This window comes from Leucopleurus acutus, assembly GCF_964270905.1.
Source record: "Leucopleurus acutus genome assembly, chromosome: 20".
NCBI lineage: Eukaryota > Metazoa > Chordata > Mammalia > Artiodactyla > Delphinidae > Leucopleurus > Leucopleurus acutus.
Genome location: NC_139162.1, coordinates 26,807,297 through 26,823,937, shown reverse-complemented (window position 1 = coordinate 26,823,937; position 16,641 = coordinate 26,807,297). Strand labels below are relative to the sequence as shown.

At 43.1% G+C, this 16,641-nt stretch overlaps 1 protein-coding gene across 2 annotated transcripts; it reads left to right on the top strand.

The window, feature by feature from the left end:
- Positions 1-1,554: 1,554 nt before the first annotated feature.
- GINS3 (GINS complex subunit 3) lies at positions 1,555-9,667 on the top strand (the record flags this gene model as incomplete). Of its 2 annotated transcripts, XM_082862921.1 has the most annotated exons (3): positions 1,555-1,756; positions 8,834-9,067; positions 9,437-9,667. In XM_082862921.1, the coding sequence occupies exons 1-3, from the start codon at positions 1,571-1,573 to the stop codon at positions 9,665-9,667; spliced, it is 651 nt and encodes a 216-aa protein (XP_082719047.1). In that variant the 5' UTR covers positions 1,555-1,570. The 2 variants fall into 2 exon arrangements, with proteins under 2 accessions (XP_082719047.1, XP_082719048.1); XM_082862922.1 differs by lacking the exon at positions 8,834-9,067.
- Positions 9,668-16,641: the final 6,974 nt, after the last annotated feature.

Here is a 16,641-nt window from a genome sequence, read left to right as displayed (position 1 = left end):
CATAATGTGGCCCACTCCCCCACTGCTTCTGGTTTTGACGATGCCCAGGATTTAACTTATATTGGTCACTGAGTGATGACACAGAGTGGTCAGTGCCACTGAAAGAAGTTTTATTACTCCCAAGGGAAGGGGGCACATCATGCCACGCAGGGCCACACAGGGAAGTACCAGGGTCAGTCAGGAGGCACAAGGAGCACAAGGGGAGAATATGGCCCAGAACCTTTACTGTGGTTTCTGTGGGAAGAAATGGGTGAGGCAGAGTAGGCAAGTCTGAACAAACCTAGGAGTGGATAGTTTGAATAAGGTTGGTCTCTTAGTTGTCCAGTTCTTGGCCCTGGGGTGATTTAGGGCAGGGGAAATATTGGCTTGGTATGTGGGAGTTAGATAAAGGAAGTGGTTGGGATGTGGGCTTTGGATCAGTTGCTTTGTACATGGCAGGCAGATTCATGGGCAAGTTGTTACTCTAGGAATTAGCTCACCCTGGGAGGAACAGTTCCCTCGGGGCTGCAAGGCCCCAAGATGTCAAAGCATCATAAAATACACAACATAAAAAACATGGTTAACACACATTGCTTTCCTAGGAACCCTCTGCTCACAGCTCTAGTCGCCCCAGAAAATGTCCTTCTTTATGAAATAAGTTCTGTAGTGCCTCTCTCAACACTCTGCCACCACCCATGCCCCTGAGCCCCCAAGTCTGGTACCTGTAACATGACCCCTTCCCTGTCCCTGTGGCACTGACACGGGCACCCAATCTACAGAGTGGCTGGCCACCTATGACCAATGTGCCTGCCTCAAACAGATGAACTGGGCCGATCAGATTTCCTCTTTTAAGGATTTAAAATAAAAGCCACAAAAGGAGATGGCCACTTGATGTTAAGGTGAACCGGGGGGCCCTGAAGTAGACTCAGGGCCTTTGCAAGCCACGTGTGCTGTGCTCCACCCTTCCTGCCACTCTACACCTCCTCCAAAATACTACAAATAGTCCATAATAACTATCTGGAGCTAGTGCTAGAGTTTTGTTTTGAATGTTTCTTTCAAGTACCAAGATTAACAGATATTCACAGAGATTGACAAACTGTAGTAAACAGGTCAGAACGGATCAAGCCTGGGAGAGAGGGCGCAATGATATCTTTTTTTAAGCCCCCAAACGTGTTGCAAAGTGTTTTAAATTTCATATAAACGTTTAAAGGAGCACATAAAGACAATCCAGTGCAAATGCATCTTGCAGTTTCAAAGGCATTTCCAGCTGCTTTTTAAAGTTCTCACACTGGGCTACAGAGCTGCAAAAAATCTCCAGGCGGATCCACCTACTGCTCCCCCTCCCTTGGGTAGCGCTGAACCAAATCCGCAGACTTTGTCGATTGCTTCTGCCTGGGCAGATCCGCCTGGATCGACTGCTCTTGTCTGGCCCGTCCCCGGGCGCGGTAAAAGCGTTTGAATCCAGCCTGGTGGCCGCAGCGACATCCTCAACCCTCACAATCCTGACCGGCCTCAGCCGCCTCCTCTTTCTTTTACATCCCTGACTCTCCCGAATCACAAGAGTGGAAACGGAGAAGCTCAAGCCGCCGCCATGTCCGAGGCTTATTTCCGGGTGGAGTCGGGTGCGCTGGGGCCTGAGGAGAACTTTCTTTCCTTGGACGACATCCTGATGTCCCACGAGAAGCTCCCGGTGCGCACAGAGATCCCTATGCCGCGCCTCGGCACTTTCTTCCTAGACCGGAGCGGAGGGTCCGAGGCTGACAACGCAATCCCTCAGGTAAGCGATCCAGCCCGGAAAGACTACAACTCCCGATAGGCCTTGCGGGCTTGGGGGCGCCGCGTCGCCGGGCGCGCTGCCTCTGGGATCTGTAGTTTTACGGGGAGGCAGGGCCGTGCGTTAAGGAGTCTTGGCCGCTGGTCCCCCGCCGACCTACCCTTCAACACCCCTACGGAAACTAAATTTATACTGGGTCGTCAGGCTCCTTGCAACACGGATTTCATTTTTGAAACTATCCATATTCAGCAGTGTCTTTACACCCCTACGTGTGTTGATGCTTAAGGATTGGCGCCTACGGAATACTTGAGGACCAGGGTTCTGATCACTTTTGCCTTAGAACACAACAGTTTGGGGTTGTATAGAGTAGATGATGTCTGGGAACCGCAGATTGCTAGATTCATTCCTGCGTAATGAAGAGGGTATCAGCAACCATTTCCTGAGGGCTTTAGTGTAGGCATGGATGGGGTGGGGGGAGTATACTTTTCCATCTATTACCCCTTTAGTCCTTCAACAACCCTATAGTTAGGTGTTGTTACATATAAGGAAATTGAAGCCCAGAAAGTTTGGGCCAGGGTCTCATTGTAAGTGGTGAGCTGGGATTCGAACCTAGGACTGCAGGACTTCAAATTCGAGTTTGTCCCAGGAACATGGCTTGTAATAGTTATTTTTGATTTCCTATTTAACCTAAGTTTTGTTTAGAAGGGTGCTTTTGTTTGGTCTGTTTTGAGTTAATTTTTATCAAAGTAAGGCATATGCAGAGTTTAAAAAGTGAAATGGTACCGAAAGATTTATAACAAAAAGTAGCAGGTTCTGCCTTGCTTCCCTCATGCCCCTTTCCATTTCCACAGGATCTGTCTACTTTTTTCACAGTTTCTTCAAAATTCACCTCCGTATTTCTAAATAATGTTCTTACATTTATCTTGATTTTTTTTTTTTTTTACGGTACGCGGGCCTCTCACCGCTGAGGCCTCTCCCGCCGCGGAGCAAAGGCTCCAGACGCGCAGGCTCAGCGGCCATGGCTCACGGGCCCAGCCGCTCCGCGGCATGTGGGATCCTCCCGGACATGGGCACGAACCCGTGTCCCCTGCATCGGCAGGCGGACCCCCAACCACTGCGCCACCAGGGAAGCCCCTTAAATTTATCTTGATTTTAAAAAAAAATTTAGACATTATTTATTGACTTTCCATTATAGTAGTTAAGGATTTAGTTCTCTTACACACTGATATACAGATGTATCGTCCATATTTTATTCATATTTCTTTCGTTTTTACTTAATGTCCTTTTGCTGTTCCAGGATCCCATCCAGGACACCACATTGCATTTAGTAATCATGTGTCCTTAGGCTCCTCTTGGCTTTGACAGTTTATCAGACTTTCCTTGTTTTTAATGGCCATGAATTTTGTGGAGTGCTGGCCAGGTATTTTGTTGAGAATGTTCCTCATTTGGGATTTGTCTGATGGTTTTCTTTATGATTAGACTGTGTTTGGAGGAGGAAGACTACAGAGGTAAAAGTGCCGTTTTTACCACATCGTATCAAGGGTACATGCCATCAGCATGACTTATGTTGATAGATACCTTGATCACTTGATCGAGGTGGGGTTTGTCAGGATTCTTCTCTGTAAAGTTACTCTTTTTTTCCACCTTTTTTCTCTCTGGAAGGAAGTCATTATGTGCAGCCATACTTAAGGAGTGGTGAGTTGAGCCCCACTTCTTTGAGGGCACAGTGTCTGCATAAATTATTTGGGATTCTTCTGCATGGGAGATTTGTGTCGGAAGGTTTTTAATGACATTTAATATCATTCATAGACACAGGACTATCAGATTTTCTTTTCTTGTTTTACTCTTGGTACCTTGTTTTTTTCTCCTAGGAATTTGACTATTTCATCTAAATTTTCAAATATAGTGTTATAATGTTCAAATATCCTTTTACTATCTTTTAAACATCTGTACAATTATAGCTGTGTCCTGATTTTTATTCTTTTTTTAAAAAAATAAATCTATTTATTTGTTTTGGCTGTGTTGGGTTTTTGTTGCTGCGCGCCAGCTTTCTCTAGTTGTGGCGAGTGGAGGCTACTCTTCATTGCGGTGCGTGGGCTTCTTATTGCGGTGGCTTCTCTTGTTGAGGAGCACAGGCTCTAGGTGCATAGGCTTCAGTGGTTGTGGTGTGCAGGCTCAGTAATTGTGGCACACGGGCTTAGCTGCTTCGCGGCATGTGGGATCTTATCGGACCAGGACTCGATCCCATGTCCCCCTGCATTGGCAGGCAGATTCTTAACCACTGTGCCACCAGGGAAGTCCCGATTTTTATTCTTCATATGGAGAAATTATGATGTCTTTCTTAATTAGTCTTACTAGGAGTTTATCACTTGTGTTAGTCTTTTCAAAGAACTAAGTAATGGCTCTGTCAACTTTCTCATTTGTACTTTTATTTTTAGGTCGTTAAATTCTTATCTTAATTGGTTCTTTCCTTCTACTTTCTTCAGACTTGATTTTCTTCGTTCTCTTCCACCCAGTCACATTTTGAGATGGGTACCTAGGTCATTGATTTTTCAACTTTCCTTTTTACATTTTTAGCTGTGCATTTCCTCTAGCTTTAACTAGATTTCACGAGTTTTAATTTGATTTTCTGATTTCCATTGTGAATTCTTCTTTGACTCATGGATTATTTGTAAGACTGGTGCTTAGGTGCAAACATTTGGGGATTTTACTATGTACACTTTTGGGTTTTGATTTCTGGCTTAGTTACACAGTGGCAGAGAACATAGTCTGAATGATTTCAGTTTTTTGAAGGTTAACGCTTGCTTTAAACCCCAGCATAAGATCAATTTAACCGTTCTATATATGCTTGAAAAGCTCTATATTGTGAAGTAATGGACTGCAATACATAATTTATATCTGTAAATTAGGTCAAGTTATTTGTTTTGTTGAGATCGTCTATATTCTTACAGTTTTTTTGTGTTTGCTACTTCTCATTTATCTAAAGAGATATGTTAATGTCTCCCACAATGATTATAGGTTTGTCAGTTGCTCTTTTTAATTCTGTTAATTTAGATAGTATTTATATTCTTCTTGTGGGTTTAATGACCCTTTTATTATTGTCACATGTCCCTCTATCTCTAGTAATGCTTCTTTCTTTTGATTACTGTTTGCATAACTTTTTTCCATCCTTCTATTTTCAACCTCTATATGTCTTTATATTTATATTTATGGTATGACTCTTTTAAGCGGCATATAGTTGGGGTTTTTTTGTTTGGTTTGACAATTTTTTTATTGGTATATTTAATGTATTTACATTTATTTAATTATTGATTTATTTGTGTTTATTTTTACCTTCCTACTATTTTCTTTGTGTTCCATCTGTTTTAGTTTCCTTTTTCTTTTTGACTTCTGTGTATTAATCAAATTTTTGTTATCCATTTTCCTTTTTATTATTTATTCTTCTGTTATTTTAGTGGCTACCTTAAATATTACACAATCATTTTTGACTACCAAAAATGTTATATGAATTACTACTTTCATCACTTCACAGTCAGTGCTAGAATCTAAGAACATTTTTTTTTTTTTTTTTTTTTTTTTTTTTTAGTACGCGGGCCTCTCACTGTTGTGGCCTCTCCCGTTGCGGAGCACAGGCTCCGGACGCACAGGCTCAGCGACCATGGCTCACGGGCTTAGCCGCTCCGCAGCATATGGGATCCTCCCAGACCAGGGCACGAACCCGTGTCCCTGCATTGGCAGGCAGACTCTCAACCACTGTGCCACCAGGGAAGCCCTAAGAACATTTTAACTCCATTTTCTCCCTCCTTTCTTTTATGTTATTGTTGTATTGTAATTTGACTCGTTTTAAATCCTATAAAACATTATTGTCATTTATTGTTATTTTTAGATTTACACACTTATTTACTCTTTCCATTACTCTTTTTTTTTTTCCTTCCTACATTTTCATATTTCTTGCTGGGGTCATTTTCATTCTCCCTTCTTGATTTCTTTACTCTGGGTCTTCTAGTGATAGATTCTCCATTTCTGTCTGTATAAGGGGTCCTAAAGACCAACGTTGGGTTCGATGATTCACGTCACTAAGAGGACCCGCAGGACTCATCAGATAGTCATGCTTGTGTTTAAATTTTAATACAGTAAAAGGATAAGAGCAAAATCAGCAAAGGGAAAAGGTGCATGAGATGAAGTTGGCAGGAAACTAGACACAAGTTTCCAAGAGTCCTGTCCCAGTGGAGTCATGTAGGACACACTTAATTCCAAAATTGAACTGTGACAACATGTGTGAAATATTGTCTACCAGGGAAGCTCATTAGAGACTCAGTACCCAAGTTTTTACTGGGGGAAGTTTAATATAGGCACTCTCTACCTAGCACATACCAAGATTCCAGACTCCAAGAAGGAAAGCAGGGGTTCAGCATAAGCCACATTGTTTGTACAAACAGTGTAGGTGCGGGCTTCCCTGGTGGCGCAGTGGTTGAGAGTCCACCTGCCGATGCAGGGGACACGGATTCGTGCCTGGTCCGGGAAAATCCCACATGCCACGGAGCGGCTGGGCCCGTGAGCCATGGCCGCTGAGCCTGCGCGTCCAGAGCCTGTGCTCCGCAACGGGAGAGGCCACAACAGTGAGAGGCCCTCGTACTGCAAAAACAAAAAAATAACAAACAAAAAACAAAAGCAGTGTAGGCATATTGAGGCACTCTTATCAGTCCCAGGAATGGTGGGAACTCTCCTGAAACCCAAATTCCCAGATACCAACCAAGGTCATCCTTACAAGCAGGCCTTTCTAAGGAGAGCAGCCTCAGGCTGCTGTGTTAACTTTTTAGTGCACACTTTCTGTCTGGAAATGCCTTTATTTCACCTTTGCTTTTAAAGGATATTTTCACTCGGCATAGAATTTTAGTAAGCAGTTATTTTCTGCCAGCACTTTGTAGTCGGCTTTAACTCTTATTGTTTCTTCTTTAAAGGCAATATATTCCTCACCTCCACTAATAGCTGCTTTTGTCTCTGTCTTTGTTTGTCAGCAATTTGAGTAAGATGTGCCTCGTTGAAGTCTTATTAATATTTATTCTTCTTGGTATTCATAATGTTCCTTGAATCTGTGATTTTATATTCCTTTTGATTTTGGAAAATTCGTGGCCATTATCTCCAGATATTTCTTTTGCCTCAATCTATCCCTCCTCCCCTTCTGGAATTCAAATACATGTATGTTAGACTTTTGTTTTTTTTTTTAACCATATTCCATATGGCTCTTAGGCTCTTTTCTGTATTTTCTCTCCATGCTTTAGTCTGGTTATTTTCTACTGATCTTTTTTCCAATTGATGATCCTCACTTCGTCTATGTTATATCTGGTAAAACTGTTAAATTTGACTTAATCTAGTGAGTTCTTCAGGTCAATGATTGCATTTTTCAGCTCTGGAATTTCCATTTGATTTTTTATTTATTTTAAAGTCAGAGCCTAATTACTGTTGATATTTAGTTCCAAATATTGGACTTTACTTTTCTCTCTTCTTTCTTGGATCTTGACCCCTCATGTCCTGGCTGCTTGGGCAGCTTTGAACCAAATATTTTTATCCCCAGCCCTGTGAAGTTTACCAAAAGCTCTGCTCACCCACCCCTCAAAGCCACCTCCACCTTTAACAGCAATTCTCCTCTGTGAGAGTTTGTGCCTTTGTTGCCTCCTTAACCTAGTTACGCTTGCCTTTTTTTTTTGGATGTTTCTCCTAACTTCTTGCATTCAAGATTATGAAACTTTGCTGTGGGCCCTGCCCTCCCTTCTCCTCCTCCTGTTCACCCTGGTGGTGTGTGGGTGAGGTGGGGGGGGGGGTGGAACCCACAAATATATATCAGCCCAACAGCCCTAAGTCTCCTCCTTTATTATTAGGAAACAAAACAACACCAACGAAAAGTGGCATCATGAGTGTGAACAACATTGTCAGATGAGTTAGTTGAAGTTTTTTTTTTGTACTGTGTCCTCAAATTTAATGGAGTAATGTGTCTTGTATATATAAAAAGAAAATCTCTAAAAAAAAGTCAGAGAAAGACAAATACTGTATGATTTTACTTATATGTGGAGTCTAAAAAACAAAACAGGTGAACAAACATAACAAAATGGAAACAGCCTCGCAGATACAGAGAACAAACCAGTAGATGGTTGTTAGAGGGGAGGGAGGGGCAGGAGGAGTGAAATAGGTGAGGGAGATTAAAAGATACAAATTTAATTACAGAATAAATGAGGCACAGGGATAAAGTGTTTTTTTTTTAAAAAAGTGGAGTCCATATGATCTTAATGGAGAACGTTTTCCAGATTCTCATTGGGATATTAAAATGCTGGCTAAATCTCTAGCTGTTTTATATAGAGCTGATTGCTTCAATTTGTAGCTTCTGCAAATTTTTAACTGCCTGTTTTTAGGAGTATAAATGTTACTTTTTTGCAGACCTTTGAGGTAAAAACAGACCCTTGCATATGCTATTCTTGTCTGTTCATTTTAATGTTTCTGCAGCTTGGACTGCAGAAACTGCTTGCATCGTGGCCACCTCATCTATTTACTAATTCTGTTAAGGCTTTAAAAAATAGAGACATTTACCTTTTCTGTCATCTTTAGAGCTGCGTAGTAGGCTGGGGAGGGTCTGTAGCCTGAGCTCAGGCTGACTCTATTTTTCTTTATATTCCCCAGCACCTAGAGAGGTGCTTGGCACACAGTAGGTAGTCAGACAGTGCATATGTGGAATAGATGTTGAATCTTCAAAGAAAGTAGAAATGTTTACTATATCTCTGAATTATCTGCAATTGGACAGTTTTTATTTATGTTAGTTAGAAAACTTTCCCTTTGTGCCACATTTTTGTTCTCGACTTTGTTTTTGGTATATAAATCCTTTTTCTCTCTCCATTCCATCATGACATAAAACTTCAGCCCACACAGTTCATTTCAACTCACAGCTATTATCTTCTGTATTTGACAGTTATGCCCCTAAAGAGAACGGGCGGTATTGATATTCCCTCAGGCCACGTGCATTTCCTTTTTGTCACACACATTTCCTACTATGTTACTTGCTTTTAAAACCTACAATCCTGTGCGATACAGGGCTCAAAGCTTGAACTCCCCTTGTGGCTGGCAAAAGGACTTTTTGACAACAAGCGCCGGATCCTTTCTGTGGAACTTCCCAAAATCTACCAGGAGGGTTGGAGGACCGTGTTCAGTGCAGATGCCAACGTGGTGGACCTCCACAAAATGGGACCACATTTCTACGGGTTCGGCTCCCAACTCCTGCATTTTGACAGTCCAGAGAACACAGACATCTCCCAGTCTCTCCTGCAGGCAAGTTATTGACGTGAAAACCTATGGCATTGCACATGTCTCAGGAGCCAGCCGTGGCAGCCACCAGATGTTACTCTTACCCAGAGAGTGTATGATTTATACAATCAGTTTCTTGTTATTCTGGGTCAGCCTACAATTAGACTGTGTTTGCTGATTATATACACATGTAAATATGGCTTGTCTGTCGCTCTTCATATTTGCTTGCTAAGAGTTGGGACCAACAGGAAGTCCTGGAAATAAGATACTTGATTACAGGTGGCAGAGGAGACGCAGACCTCCTTCTAAGTCCTAAACCATATTCTTGCCTTTCGTGCCATTTAAATGTTCAGGGATTAAAATGTATCTGATTTCTGTCTCTCGCTTCTTCAGACGTTTGTTGGACGTTTCCGCCGCATCATGGACTCCTCCCAGAATGCTTACAACGAAGACACTTCGGCGCTGGTAGCCAGGCTAGATGAAATGGAGAGAGGCTTGTTTCAAACAGGGCAGAAAGGACTGAATGACTTTCAGTATTGGGAGAAGGGGCAGGCCTCTCAGATCACAGCTTCCAACCTGGTTCAGAACTACACGAAGAGAAAATTCACTGACATGGAAGACTGAAGGCCAGAAGAACACAGAATTGCTCCCTGTAGACTTATCCCTCTGTGTGTCCTTGATAGGAGCCTAGTTGACCTTGTATAGGGCCAGAATCATGTCCCATCTTGTGACTTATTCCCAGCAGCACTGTCGGGAGTGCTACCATCTGGTGGGGAAACAACATGCTGGAGGATGTCCCTGGCCCTATAAGTCTTCCAGGACTATCCCACCTGCTGACCCACAGACCAGACCTACTTAGCCCAGGAACCCACAGCCAAGGAGAAACCAAAGTCCTTCATAAATAAGGATCATGAATGCATATATCGCAATAGAGTTGGAACTGGGATTCCTCGTGCCTGGGAGTTTGGACAGCCTTAGATATCCAGTTTCACTAGCTCCAAAGGACGGGTACAAATGGGCCTTCCTAACCTGTTCACAAAATGTCCTCTTGAGCTTAATTGCCTCATCTTCCTCATGGTTGCACAAAGGACAGTACCCCCAGGATGCTGGCTCTACTTGTAAATATCTCCTGCCACCTGCCTATGGGGAGTTACCCAGTTTCAAAAAACAGTTGCCAAGAATAAGGAGGGAGGGCTTCCCTGGTGGCGCAGTGGCTGAGAGTCCGCCTGCTGATGCAGGGGACGCGGGTTCATGCCCTGGTCTGGGAAGATCCCACATGCCCCGGAGCGGCTGGGCCCGTGAGCCATGGCCGCTGAGCCTGCGTGTCCGGAGCCTGTGCTCTGCAGCGGGAGAGGCCACAACAGTGAGAGGCCCGCATACCGCAAAAAAGAAAAAAGAATAAGGAAGGAAAATGGAAAGCCCCGTGAGTGGCAAGGCTTTTACTAAAGAGAAGACATTGCTTTCCTTTTCTGTGAGGAGGGCTTCATGAACTGGACTTCACGCCTAGGCGGGAAATGGTTAAACTGAGCTTGTTTTTGCCTCTAGATCTTTAGAGCCCCTGCACAGTTATTCCATGCTCTCCCTAGGAAAGCTGTCAGGGAGTTGTTTGGAATCGCAAAGTAGTTGTTAAAGGGTGTTAACCAGCCCTTATTACATTGAAATCAGGGCTTCAGCGTTGCTGGTTATGAAGAGCCCTGTTTGAGAAGCTTAGCATGGCAGATGTGAGTGGGCAAGAGACCTTGGTCATGGTTTTTTACTCTTCAGTAAGTTTTGCAATATTATTATATAACAGATTCCTGACCAGTTACTGAGACTCTGTTTAAGCAACCACAAAACTCTTTCCCTGGAGATCAAGGAGGAAACCTCAGGCAGAGTAGGAAACAGCATCCCTGGGACCCGCTGGACTTTTTGAAGGGCAGTTATCACCACACCATGGGTCCCCTTCCAACTTCCCACAACTAGTGAAAATTGCCTTTGTCACTGGAAATTACAGTGGGATTTGGGTCTCCAGATTGTACAGACGTCTTGATGCAAACTTAGAATGTCAGAAATATTTTTTAAATGCCTGTTTTAAGATGGAACTGATGTTTTTATAATTTGATTTTGGTGCTAAATAAATGATCCACTTTGCACATGAATACGTTCTGTACATGTACTATTTCTGTAACTCGAGTACTACAGATGATCAGGCAAAGCTAACAGAAGATTTTGTCTTTGATAGTATTTGACAATAATGCCCCGATAAATCCATGTTTTAGCAACTGCTCTTTTGTTTGCACAATACTCATAAATATGGGGGACATTCTCCATAGGGATGAGCTGTGTCCTTGAAAAGAGGGACTTCCATTGCTGTCACAGCATTTACATGTAGTCAGGGGCCCAGAGATAATTCATAGTCAGTGAGAAAAACATATTTTTTAATTTTTGGATTCACAGACAGCTTTGTTTTTAAAATCAATCCTAAGGCTGCTGCCGGTTTTTTTTCTTATTAAAAAAAATTTGGCTCAGAGGCACATACCAAGAATATGTGGGTATGCACGTGTAGAATTTATTCCATTTTAAATTTGGAACAAATTATATTACAGGGAGCTTCCGAAGCCCATCTCCAATGACAGATTTGCCTTTGAGGCTGTCTGTTACTAACCCTCTCCCCAGCAACCTTCCCCCAAATCAGTCTCTTGGTCCCTTCAAAGAAGTGAATTTTTCAAAATAAGTCAACAGATGGGCTCAGCTACCATATCACTCTTAAAAACAAGGGGGAATGTGTGCTCTTTCCCCTTAAAGGCTCTGTTCCCAGGTAACTCTGGTCTTAATTACATACAAAAGACCTCACTGTCTTCAGGCTTTTTCCCTGTGGTACAAGTTGGGCTGCCGAGAGGAAGGGCCAAGGCTTTGCTTTCCCAGGTCATTTCCTCCCGCTCTCCTGACCTCTGCGTTTTGGATGGCTCCATGGTCAGTCCTCGGGTCTCTTCTAGGCATTCTGACTCCCTCCAGTGTCAAGTTTTAAATACCACCATCTATACGTTGATGACTCCCAAATTCCATCTCCAGCCAGACCTCCCTTCAACTCCAGACTTGCAGCCAGCCACCTGCTTGACATTCCACTTCAACATCTGACCCCACAGGGCTGAAACTGAGGCCCTAATCTTACTCTCACAGTCTCCTCCTATCATCTTTCTCATCTCTGTTTTTGACAACTACATCCTTCCCTACTGCTCAGGACAGAAACGTAGGAGTCCTCCTTGGCCGTCTTTCTCATATCTTTTGGGTCAACCTTCAAGTCATTGGCAGAACCTGCCTGCCTCTTGCCCACCTCCACTCCTGTCCGGGATGGTTGAGGTCACCTCCCAACTCCTTCCCTGCATTCATTCACCCTTCCCCGCCTTTAGACTCTTCTCACCAGAGCGGCCACAGTGGTCTTGTTCAAAAATAAATCAGATCTTATTACTTCTTTGCTTAAAACCCTCCCTTGTCAGAAAAAGGCCCCTCTGCCATACCAGCACCATTTGTTAAAAAGTCCATCCTTACTCCAGTGATTTGGCACTGAATTTTCTTACTGCTTCCACAGCAGAAGTAATTTGTTCCTTATTTTAAGCAAAAATTTCACCTTCTGCCTAAGAGATTTCTGAACATTTTATAGAGCTTGTTAATCTCTGAGCACCACTGGACCTGAGAAGTTTCTGGACTACTGTGTCTGAGGTAGTGAAATTGGAATGCAGAATTATTGAGCAGCTCACTCAAGTTCATACAGAAGTCAAGTCCTGTTCTGAGTCTTTCTGTTCCACCAGCCTTCAAGAAATTCCAGGAGAGCTTTTCATCTTTACACCATCTGGGACAATGGTGTTTAAGTGAAAATATAATATTTTACACTGATCTTGGCAAAAGAAAATAATTGCAGAGGCCGTACATACATTTCTGAAAGTAGGTATCTTTGTGTTCAAGAGAAAAATCTATACTTGAAGTAACTTGTGGCACAAAATATAGGATAGATGCTTAAACTGTAAGAATTACTCCAAGAACCTTAATTTCAACAGTCCTTATCTAATATAGGTAAAATGAAAATCTTAATATTGATTACACATAGAAACAGTTATTTATTTATTTATTTTTACATCTTTATTGGAGTATAATTGCTTTACAATGGTGTGTTAGTTTCTGCTTTATAACAAAGTGAATCAGTTATACATATACATATGTTCCCATATCCCGTCCCTCTTGCGTCTCCCTCCCTCCCACCCTCCCTATCCCACCCTTCCAGGTGGTCACAAAGCACCGAGCTGCCCTCCCTGTGCTATGCGGCTGCCTCCCACTAGCTATCTGTCTTACGCTTGGTAGTGTATATATGTCCATGCCACTCTCTCGCCTCGTCACAGCTTACCCTTCCCCCTCCCCATATCCTCAAGTCCATTCTCTAGTAGGTCTGTGTCTTTATTTCTGTCTTACCGTAGAAACAATTTTTAAAAGACAACTAAATGCCCTGAACCTAAAGAAAAGTGCCTAAAATTTGGAATTCTCTTGCTAACTCTTGATAGTGGCATTTTGAATGAACAATAAATCTCCCGTCATTAATGAATAGTGAATAAAATGTATAGTGAATCAAGGGCAAGTCTGAGAAAATACAAAGTTACCCTCCTCCGAGAGCAAATGATTAACACATGTGACAGGCCCAGCGTGCTTTTGTTTGAGATCGTTTTGTTGATTTTTCCAGGCTTCTGCCTTTCTGCCTCGCTAATCAAAGGAGACACAGTACAAGACAGACATGCAGTCAGTACAGTACACAGTCAGACGCGGCTTGCTTTCCAAGCAGCCTTCCTCTAGGACACGAGACAAGCATTCTCCTTCCTGGGTGTGCTCTCCTGTTGCCTGCGTTGTGGTCTAAAGCAGCGGTCCCCAACCTTTTTGGCACCAGGGACCGGTTTCACGGAAGACCATTTTTCCACAGACGGGGTGGGGGTAGGGTTGCAGGCGGTAATGCGAGCGATGGGTAGCAGCTGTAAATACAGATGAAGCTTCGCTCTCTTGCCCGCCGCTCACCTCCTGCTGTGCGGCCCGCTTCCTAACAGGACCAGTACCGGTCTGCCCAGGGGTTGGGGACCCCTGGTCTAAAGCGAGGAGGCCACGCCCAGAAGCCAGAGGCCTCCTATCTGTCAGAGATCAGAGTGAAGTCCACTGAAGGGGCATCATTTCATTAAACTTTTTTATTTGGAAATAATTTCAGATTTATAGAATAGTTGTAAAGATAGTACAGAGTTCCCCTATATCCTTCACCCAGCTTTCCCTGATGTCTTACATAATCATGGTACGTTTATCAAGTATTACTAACTAAGCCACAGGCTTTAGTCAGATTTCACCAGATTTTCCACTAATGTCCTTTTATTGTTCCAGAATCCAATCCAAAGTTCTACGTTGCATTTAGGGAGCAGTAATTTTTTAGAGCAATTTGGGGAAGCAAAACAGTATTAGATTCTTCCCTATATTCATTTCAGAAGGTAGGCTTATTGGAAAGGCGTCGTTGCATTGGGCTGCATAACTGGGGCCAATTAGGGGCCTAGTAGGGCTTGCACAGGAGCAAGCTGCTAGTGAGCTAGTTAAGAAGGGACAGAGTATTTGCTTTTCACCTGAAATTTTCACTTTTTCCCCAGTACTTGCATCTGATGGGAAAAGGCCTCTTTCATTTTACTTAAAACTTCTCCTTTCTCTCCCTGAGGGCGGTAACTTGATATTCTCCCCTTTCACTTCTGGCACATACTAGCTAATTTTCTCTGTATCTAAATGAGTTTAAAATGAGCAGGGCTTTCTACCCTAACATTATGAACAAATGTCAGCGCAGCTCTGAAAATAGTGCCTGGGAACTGCTACTGTTTCAGAATCCTTAAAGGGAGCACAGAGAACCAGCTAATCTTTGCAAACATCTCCCACCTATGGCCAATTAAAAAAAAAGAAAAAAGCCCAGAGGTTTGTATCTTTATGACATTCTCTGCTCCTGTATCACCCTTGAGAGAGAAGTTTCTTGGATTCTCACATGATTTGCGTGGCTCCCTTTTGGCAACTAAAATTCTTCCCTGAAGACAGTTTCTTTGGATGCAGGAAAGCAGATGAGGAGCTAAAAAGTATAGATTCAGGGGCAATGAATAGATTCACGTGTGGTGAGGAGGCATTTTGATGCTTGAAGAAAGACAGAAACCAGTGTTAAAAGCCACCATTGGCGGGGTCACTGGAGGGAGAGATGACAAAGGGTGTTCCCGGAGAGTGGCTTTATCTTAATGGGAACAAGAGGCCTTGGCGCTTGGCTATCTCTTAGGTTCAAGAGGAAAACATTTAAAAAACTTTGCAAAAGACACTGTCATTTTCTAATTTAGCATTTTATGTTCACGCATTTCTTCATCCAAGAGACCAGATAAGAATTAAGTAAAGTACTTCTCTTCCTGTCACTGAGCAGTCCAGGAGGTGTTTTCTCAGGTTTTGAGGCAGCTCAGCCCTTGATCAACATTTCAGAGGATTCTACTGGCTGAATTTCTAGATCATTTTAAAGATTTTTAGGGAGAGCTCACCATATAACATGATACATCATGTTCGTGTGTAGTCAGCAGTGATAATCAAGCTCTCTACTTTTTAAGGCATTTTTAAAAGAAATCAATAAAATTTGAAAAACCTCACTCCATTTCGAAAGACTGTTATATCCATAGACCATTGTGATTTAAAAAGGCTTTTCTGCTGCTGCAAGTAAAACAAAGAAACCATAGGAAAAAAATGTCTTGGCTTATTGTAGATGCACCTGTCGAGAGAATAGCGTTTGCTTAGCTGAGTTACACGGAGGTGGACGGATTGCCTTGCTTAATTACGGCTCAAGCATACCCACCTCCTTCGATGTCATCCACACCATGTGGCAAGTTCCCTTGGGGACCCACACTGTGAAATAAATCTCTCAGGAAAGAGCTTATGTCTTCAGGCCCCCAAGATGGCCTTTAACCCAGGGAAGCCAGACAGAGAAATAGTGTAGGGGTGACTTCTTAGTAATATTCTCTGTGGGACCCCTTTGTTCAGTGATTCCACACCTGTTCCCTTCTAGAAGTGTAATGGACGGTAGGTGTCTGCCTGATGGCCCACTCATTCCCTGTCAGATTTGGGCCACAGTGTCGGAAGGTGGAAGCCAAACAGTTTTCCCAGTTTGAGGATGGCCTGGGAGCCGGGTCAGCCACAGTTCACCCAGCTCGCTCCCTCCTGTCCACAGGATCATTCTTTGTGCCTCTTCTCACAAACCTCCAGCCTCTACTCTGGGTTTTGTGCCCAGAATTTGTTTTGGAGGCCTCAAAGGCAGTGCCACGCCTGCCCCTTCCAAATTCTTCCCAAAATAAACAGATGGTAGAGGAGTGGAGAGTTTCTTATCAAATCTCCCTCAATTGGTAGCTGCTACCCAGTAGCTTAGAGCTGAAAGGGCCCGTAAGAATTAACTGTTTTCCAGGCTGGTAAAATAACTCTTTATCATGTTACATTTAATACATGTAAAAGAATGCCAGTAACATATCTTTAGATTATGAAGTGTTATAATAACAAGAATACCCGGGGAGTTCCACTCACTTCAGTTCTAGAAAATAATC